This window comes from Rhincodon typus, chromosome 11, assembly GCF_021869965.1.
Source record: "Rhincodon typus isolate 14 chromosome 11, sRhiTyp1.1, whole genome shotgun sequence".
In the NCBI taxonomy this organism is placed as follows: domain Eukaryota; kingdom Metazoa; phylum Chordata; class Chondrichthyes; order Orectolobiformes; family Rhincodontidae; genus Rhincodon; species Rhincodon typus.
Window position 1 is genome coordinate 21,646,485 of NC_063342.1, and position 8,864 is coordinate 21,655,348.

The 8,864-nt window shown below is 41.9% G+C and overlaps 1 protein-coding gene across 1 annotated transcript in view; it reads right to left on the reverse strand.

The window, feature by feature from the left end:
- The window catches only part of LOC109913468 (interleukin-10 receptor subunit beta-like), a 51,182-nt gene extending 42,611 nt beyond the window's left edge, over nucleotides 1-8,571 (reverse strand). Inside the window, exon 1 of the mRNA XM_048603126.1 lies at nucleotides 8,391-8,571. Within this exon, the coding sequence (XP_048459083.1) occupies nucleotides 8,391-8,442 (52 nt within the window). The 5' untranslated portion in view covers nucleotides 8,443-8,571. The remainder of the gene's footprint in view (nucleotides 1-8,390) is intronic.
- Nucleotides 8,572-8,864: the final 293 nt, after the last annotated feature.

Genomic DNA, 8,864 nt, shown 5'->3' on the forward strand with positions numbered 1-8,864 from the left:
GACCATAATTCTAGTCACTCGCTACAATTGAGGTGATAACTAGTCCATGCAGGTCTCATGTTGTCACCTTGCCACTGGCTTTTCTTGAGATCACTGAATGTTTGTACCCACATTGGCTCTCTAATGCTTAACTCTGGCAATGGTTTAGCAGTCTTGTTAAAATGAAATTTTGCTTTCTGCTACTTCACTGATTTTTTTTCACACAAGTCACTACTTCTAGCTTCAGTAGCTTTTTTTTTTAAGCTATTGGAAGAGTAGTTTGTAATCAGTGCAACATTAGACTTTGTACTGAGCTACCTTCCATGCCCTCAGTTTGTGGTGTTTTTCTGCTTGAGGATGCAGGTGCAGGATTTGCCAGAATTCTTTACAATTCCTTTGATGACTTTGACTGGAAGTAGTGTAGAGATGATGGCTGGTGTTGAATTTCCCAAACTTTCATGGAGTGACTAAATTTTTCATTTGTGAACTAAGGGCCATTGTCACTCATAACTGTATCAGGAATGCCATAATGGCCAAAGTGTGCTTTTAGATTCTTGACAATCCCTGCTGTAATCATTGAAGTCAACTGGTCCACTCCCAGTAGTCACAAGAGTAGTCTGTCGTGACAACATAATCAGCTCCTGCAAGTGTGAAGAGTTCTTCTCCCAGTTTCATCCATGGTCTGTCTGGTATCTCGCCAGTATCATCAGCAGCTCTCTAGCTTGCTTGGTTTGACACTGCATGGCCAATGTGGGGGAGAGGGGTCTTCTGGTATTGTCTCTACCTCTGAACTGGAAGGCATGAGTTCAAGTCCCACCTGGTCCAGAGGTGCGTTGCATTGGCTGATGTGGTCCTTGATTTTGTTGCTCATATTTGGCCAGTAAAGCGTGTCTGTTGCCTTCCTCAGACTTGATTCGATTCCTTGCTAGCCTGCAGAGATGCACTTTAGCACCTCTCCTCTCAACACATTTGGGACAGTGACTCTATTTCACTTGTACAATAGGTGACCTGCCAATTCATTTCTGTATACCCAATATATTTAAATAGCAAAAGATGTGTCCTTGATACTCTCGAACCATCTTAGTATTGCTAGTTCTTACAATACTTAGATTTTCATCGTGTTGGATAGCTTGCTTGAGTTGAGCAAGGATCTTGTCTGTAATATTCAGTGTATCTGCAGGGCTGATGACTTCCAGAACATGATAAGCTGCTGCTTTACGTTGAATCTGGTAGATATCGTACTCAGTTGTAGCATGTGCCATTTTCTTCAATGGGAAAGCTGCTCTTGACAGCATGACTGCAATATGTTTCTGCCTCCTTTGCTTGTATGTCATACGGTACCTCTGTAACCAGAATAACATTCTTGCAGTCGGTCTGCAGCAGATCGTAGCAGATTGAGGAAAATGTTTTGATGCGGCTTGTCACTTTGTTTCTTCCAACTAAATCCTGAAGAAAATGGTCACAGGCAAAGACAATGCGTCAGCACTCGTTCTCAGTCTCCGAGGATAATGTCTTTCTGTTTGTGTAAGTGCTCTGGATACAAATGTAACCTGTTGATCTTTCTGCATTAGGGTTGCTCCAAGTCCTGTGTCACTGGTTTCACACTGCAAGGTGGCTTCATCATTTATACCACTGTATTTCGACACTGGTTCTTTGATTTCAATGAATACTGCTTCTTGTTCTGTGCCCCAGTACCACCACATGTCCTTGATCATGAGCTGGCATAATGATTCACACTCTAACCACAGATTAAGCAAGAATTCCGCTAAATAATTGACAAATCCAACAAATTGCTGCACTGCACTTACATCTGTTGGTCACTGCGTTGCTGCCAGATACAGCTCTCACCTTTTCAAGATCTGGGCAAATGCGTCAGTACATAGCCAATGCGCTTGACATTAAGCATCTTTAATTGTAATTTTTTTTGTTCAATCAGTGAGCTGTTGCATCAGATTTGGTCACAGTCAGCAATGGCTTCTTTCATTGTGTCTCCATAAACTAGCAGATCATTCGCTTTAGCTTCCACTTGAGGAAGACCACTAATTATTTCATGTTGTCTTCATTGATACTCTTCTGGAGGAGTGGGAATGCCAAACAACGTGTGCAACCATCTGTATCTCCAGAATGGTGACCAAAATATAGTTGGAAAACTGTTGCTTTCATCTAGTTTAGTTTGCCAATAATTATCATGTGATTTAGGATGGTGAAAAATTTTGGCTTTGCAAGTTGCAGCAAAATTGTTTCAGTGGATGGCATGGGTTAGTGAAATCTATCCAAAGCTTTACTTATTTTTTTGGCCAATACATGTTCTCAGCTTTTCAGGTTGTTTCATTGGTGACATGCTGTTAATCAAGAAAGTGACAACTCTTACAAAAAAGATCACTTCTTTTTCAGCTCTTCTATCTTTTCTTTCTGGCTGGCATTGAGGGCAGCTGGAACTTTCCTCAAAAGATGTTGAATTCTTATCTATTTCTCCAAGAAGACATCCTAAACTTGTGAACACATCTTTGTACTCATCTAGGATTGTTCCACAATCAATGCTGTGACATGTTGCAAATCTCTTTTGGCAAGTCAAGATTCGTTGAGCCAGCCAGAACAAGTAAACAAGTACAATTCACTATCCTTTTATCACTTACGGGAAAGGATTGATTGTTTCAAAATATATTCCATCTTAAATCCCTGTGAACATCAGAAACTGTAAAAGTTTTGATGGCAGACTTTGAACGCCAAGTGACGAAGTACACATGCATGATATATATTCAGAATCACACGACACCAGATTATAGTCCAACATCTTTATTTGAAAACACAAGCTTTTTGAGCCTTGCTCCTTCTTCAGGTCTTTGTGAGAGAGGTGGTACCAGACACAGAATTTATAAGTAAAAGATCAAAGGGTCACACCGCTGATGAGGATGTACTAAACAAACCTAAGATGCTGTTAAATCTCTAATCAGAAGGTTTTAAATGATTAATATTTAATTGATCAATTGATCACCTCTCTTACAAACACCTGAAGAAGGAGCAAAGCTCTGAAAGCTTGTATTTTCAAATAAAGCTGGTGGACTATAACCTGGCGTCACGTGATTCCTGACCTTGTCCACCCCAGTCCAATACCGGCACCTCCACATCATGATACATATTCATATTCAATACTAGGGAACAAAGTAAAAAATAGTCCATTGATCAGCATGTAACATTATTAACTCAGCTTGTAGAAACCTGTAAATTTGCGCAATTAAAGGATAAACTAAATAGAGATGGGATTGTATTAGGAATAATGGATCCAAACTTGAGAGGATACCTACTGAGAGAAGACAAACGTGCACTCAGGAGAGCAGTTTGCCTGTGCGGAAATACTGAGGTTGCAAATCAACATATTCATGGCAGAACAGATCAGGTCTTGTGTTCTGCTGACAGGTATACGGGGTAGAACAATTGGGTCTAATGGTAGGATGCAACTACTGTGGAAGGCATCATGCAAAGTGAAGAGGCATCTCCACTGGGTGTAAAATAGTGCTCTCACTGCAAGAAGCTGAATCATTTTGCATGCAAGTACATGACTAAAAGGAAACAGGTGCAGGTAGCCACCAGAGAGATACTGGCTAAAGATTCTGACAAATCACTATATGCCATACAATAGGTTAGTTCAAGTGTAACTATTGGAATGAGGACTGCAGAAGAAAAACATCAGGTCAACATGAAATGTCAGATAGACGCGAACCAATGACCTCTTCCATTTCAGAGGACAAAGGCAGCAGATACATGGAAAAACCACCATCTGCAAGTTCCTCTCCAAGCCGCTCACCACTTGACGTGGAAATATATCACCATTCCTCATGTGTTGTTGGGTCAAAATCCTGGAAATTCCTCCCTAATGGTACCATGGGCCTACCTACAACACATGAACTACAATGGTTCAAGAAGACAGCTCACCAGTTAGTCATGAGCAACTAGGACTGAACAATAAATGCTGGCCCAGCCAGCAATACCAACATCCCATGAGTGAACTAATAAAAAAAACCATGCAACATCATAATCTTCACAGACATGTGCAAAGTGAACAGCAATCCAAAAATGAAGCCCTCAAAAGTAAGGTTAATGCTTTATAATGACACCATTCTTGTGCTGAGAGGACAGATTACTCTGAGGACCCATTGTGACAACATGAGCAAGAATGTGGAATTCCATAGCATACACAACAAATAAATGTCACTCATCTCAGCTGGAGCTAGTGTAATGCTTGGACTGATGACCCTTGACATTCTCCCAGCACCAGTCCCACAAGTTGTCCCTTTTTTTTCAGTTCCATTTCACAACCTGCTCTTGTGCTTTTACGAGTTCTCTCTTTTTTATTTCTATTTAAAATTTCAACGTTTCAGAAAGGGAGAATTTACAGTTGGGAAACTGAAACCATTATTAATTAGTCGATTTTATTGCAACTGTAAGTCTCTCATTGTTCGTGGAAGAATTCCAAATTTTGCTTCAGATCCCCAGTCAATTGAACAGGTGTTAACAGGAGAAAAGTTGCAACCAGTTTCCTTTAAGAAGTGCATGTTCTTCATTTTTTTTCTGTATCAGTCAGCTCACAGCTCTGCAGCTGTGTTTTTTATACCAGTTCTGGACACACATCACTTCTGACACCATCTTGCAAATGTACAGCACAACAGTGTTCTCAACACTTAAGACTTTACTGAAGTGAAACTTAAGATGTCTGCCTATAGAGTGTGTGCCTCATGGTAAATGTCACATGACTATCCATTTCAATCCAAAGACCAAACAGCAGGCCTGAAAACTAAGGCATCAGCAAAGATCATCTCACTCCAACAGCAAGGGATAACTTCATGTCTGGCATTCATGGCAGACTTTGCCCTTCCAGAAGTGATCTTGTTTAGCCATCAAAGGAAGTGCAGCAGATGATCTCACCCGACCTCACCAAAGTTCTGAGGTTGTATTCCCATCATTGCTCATAGACAGCAAAGAGCCAACCAATTTCAGGTCCATGACGAGCAGAAGCTGAATTCACACTGGCCAAATTCATTTCATTCAGGACTGATCCCAGTTACCAAAAAAATAAGATTATCAGCTATTACTGTTGGTTAGATTTAAACAAGAGCCCCAGGTGGTACAAGATCAATCTTTTAAAACATTGCACCACCCAATCTCTAGAGATATAGTATGCTTGACATCTTTGACAGATGTACAATACTATCCATATCATTAGTACCGACAGCTAAAGAGGAAGTCTCAGTCGTATGCAAAATCAAGACATGAATCTCAATGTGAGGTTGGTAAACTGACATTCATAGCTAAATGATAAGAACACTGAAGATTAAATGTGTTTCTGCTTGTAAGGTGTCTCCCACTCTTTGTCAGTTTTGTAAATCCTCCATTTCAGATTTATTACTGCAAAACATATCACTGTTACTCAAAAATATCCACATTAAGAGTAATGGAAGAAATCACAAGTATAAATGACCCAAACCGCATATGCAACCAACAAGCTCCTCTTTAACTGCATGCCATTAATCAAATTGGGAACTCAAGATCCTTTTTCCACAGAAAGGAAACACAGGCTTGGTTTTTCAACAGAATTTCATTTTTTTTTTAATCAATGTATCATGCAATGTCTATCTTACTTCAGTCAACCTTAACAAACACATGTTCCAGCATGCCAGCTACATCAACAACACACTATTGACAGATTATGTAGTGTCTAACCCACAACAAATTATACATGTTCTGCTTTGTATCAAATGCCACATCTTAGAAACAACATAGTGGTATTGCTGCTAAACAAATATTCCTTACAGCAAATTAAGCTGTCACATAACATCATATACACAGAATACAGAGATATCCCACCATCACCCTGTCAAGTTGACTAGGGATGAGCAATAAATGAAAATTTAAAATCATCACCCATATTTCCAGATCAAAATCTAAAATAAAATCTTCAATCTACCAAATTCTGAACTATTCCTTCCTACACATTGCACATGACTGGCAAAAGGAAAATGTTGATGGCCAAAATGCTATCCAAGGTTTTCTTTCCTCTACATACTTTCTCCTCTTGTACAGGGAGGCTGAATGGGGAAACGTGGTGGTTGAATTTGGTTTTGGATGATGTTGCTAAATCGATAACAGCAAATCAGGAACCCAGTTTATACCCATTTATTGTTCATTGAGGTTTCAGACATGGTACAAAACAGTCTATTCATTTTAATCTGATTTATCCAGATTTGTCCAATTACCCATTCAAGATCAATTTCAACCTGACTGATTCTTGTTGCAATAATCTTTAAGGTTCCAGAAACTTAGTAATATCTTGACCATGTGCAATGATTATTGGCAGGATAATCAACTGTAGGAAGATCATGGCTAAACCCAAACCTACCCTCTCCCAAAGTCCACAATACACACCTTCCAGAAGAATCGTTCAAATGTAATTAGGAAACTTGATGTCTGGCTGATTTCATTTTCCTTTTTGCTATTAAATCCAATTGTAACTTCAACTTGAGAATTGGACATTAAACGTTTGCTTTCGTCTTACAAAAGTAATTCTGGTACTTAAAACTATATGCAACATATGTTCAGATAACATATTTTGTTTATAATTAAGAACCACAGAATGGGAATGAAATATGGAGATTTCAATGGATATGGGAGCTGACTGACTAAGATCAGTTTAGAACTCATGTTTGAAAGCTTTCACACAAACAGAGACTAACGTGAAACAGGTTTCAGGATAGATTGACTGGTGGGAGAGTGGGAGAGCAAAAAAAAATGGAATTACTTAAGTGACAATCAAGTGCTGTTGGTAGAATTGTAGGTTATTTCTGTATGTAAGTCCTCAGATGGGCTCAATGGCTTTCCTCATCTATTTAGTATTCATGATCCTCCAAAGTGAAGGAGGTCTGGTTAGTGGGTAGTGTCCATGTTTCTCAGCCAGAAGTTCCAGGTTCAAATCCCACTTCAGGACTTGAAGGCATTCATAACATGGCCAAACACATTGAGAATCAACTTGTAAACCCTTCCAACAATTGCCAATGGCAGGCAATAAGGGCAGCAGAACATCCTGGTCAGCCATGTGGTTGAAACAAATTTGAGCCTTTACCATCACTGTCCATAGGTCTAGGATATAGCATGCATGCAAACCTATATGTTGCTATAGCAACTGGAACTTTCTGGGGAGGAGTTGATTGGCTTGAAAGCCAGTGTGGATCAAATGGGTTTTGATTTCACTGTTTGAGTTGGGGGTGGGTTTAGGAGCTGGCCCCTTGCCATGGGTACATGGTGGATACTGTTGACCTGTGGGACAAACCAGCTTTTCCCACAGAGAACTCAAGAAGGAGAAGCTTCAATGAATGTGTGATAGATTTTAAACTTGTGCAAGTAAAATGAGAAAGTACTGGCTGTACTGTAAAATTCTATGATTCTATGGTTTCAGTCATGATCCAGCTCCACAGATACTGTATTTACACAAATCATCCACAGTTTATAAATGGCCCATTCTCAAACCCCTGTAAAGATTTTTTTATCAAACAAAATCAATCATTTAAAGGCCATTCACTATCGATGGGAGGTGTTGATGAGATAGTGGTGAGGGAGAATAGTAGAGAAAGGGGAATAGTGGGTGAGAATATTGGGGGAGAGGTGTTTTGATGATGGGGATAGTGAGGGAGGAGGGAGGATAGTGAGGGCAGTGGGGATAGTGGGGATAGAGAGGGGGATAGAGAGGCTATAGTGGGGGCAGAAGAGGGATAGTGGGGGCAGAGGACGGATTGTGGGGGCAGAGAGCGGATAGTTAGGGTGGAGAGGGGGATAGTGGAGGTAGAGGGGGGTGGTGGGGGAAGGAGAGGGAATAGTTGGGAAGGAAAAGGGTTAGTGGCGGAGGAGAGGGGAATAGTGGGGAAGAATAGGGGATAGTGGTGGCAGAAGGGGGAAAGTGGGGGCAGGAGGGATTACTGGGTCTATGAACTCAAATCTCTTTGGCTGCGGATGAGAAAGAGAAACAAGGTCGGGAGAAGGAAGTGAGCGGTTCGAAATGAGAAAGCCGGGCCCAGCTCTCAGTGTCTCCTCCGGCAGGAGGTTTCCGAACGAGCCGGAGTTGGGGGGGGGGGGGGGGAGGTGGTGGAGAGAGGCATTGCGTGAATGAAAAAGCCGATCCCACGCTCTTTGTATCCCCGTCCCCCTCTCCTCCACCACCCCCCTCCATGCCCAGTGCTTGCTGAGTCCCGGCGGCCGGGTCCCTCAGCCCCAGCCACTCTGTGTGCCCCTCAGGCCGGCCCTGGGCTCGGAACACAGCAGCTTCGCTCAGCCCTACCTCCGGCCAGATCCCTGTCTCCCCAGCCACTAACCCAGGTTAAAGCAGGAAAAGGCTGCAGACCCGCAATCAGACACACGCTCCTTACCCAGCGCCCACAACAAGCCGAAGACGGAGATCCTGGATATCAGAGAGATCATGTTTGAGCTGCTGTCTCTCTCTCTCTCTCTCTCGGGTAGACTGTGTTCAGCTTCCTCTCTGGGTGGCTGTCCTTTAGCAGACTTGACGTCCCCACCCCACACACACACACTATCCAACCCCGGTCCTTCTTCCTCCTCCCTCGCCGCCTTCCCCGACAGTGAGTGACGCGAAGCGTAACTGGGACCCGAGCCAAAACACAACGCTCTCAAACCAAAATAACAAAAACAGCTTCTTGATCAAAGATCCCCTGCATTTCCAGTGTACAAAGGATGCCAACTTCCTAAACAAAGACAGCCAAAAAGCAACACGCCACTCTTCAACCTCCAACTGCAAATCAACTCAGATTTACTAAATATTGTTGAAATGTTTGTATGAGACATTGGAGAGAGCGCAGAAATGGTCTGAAACCAGGAATGGTTAT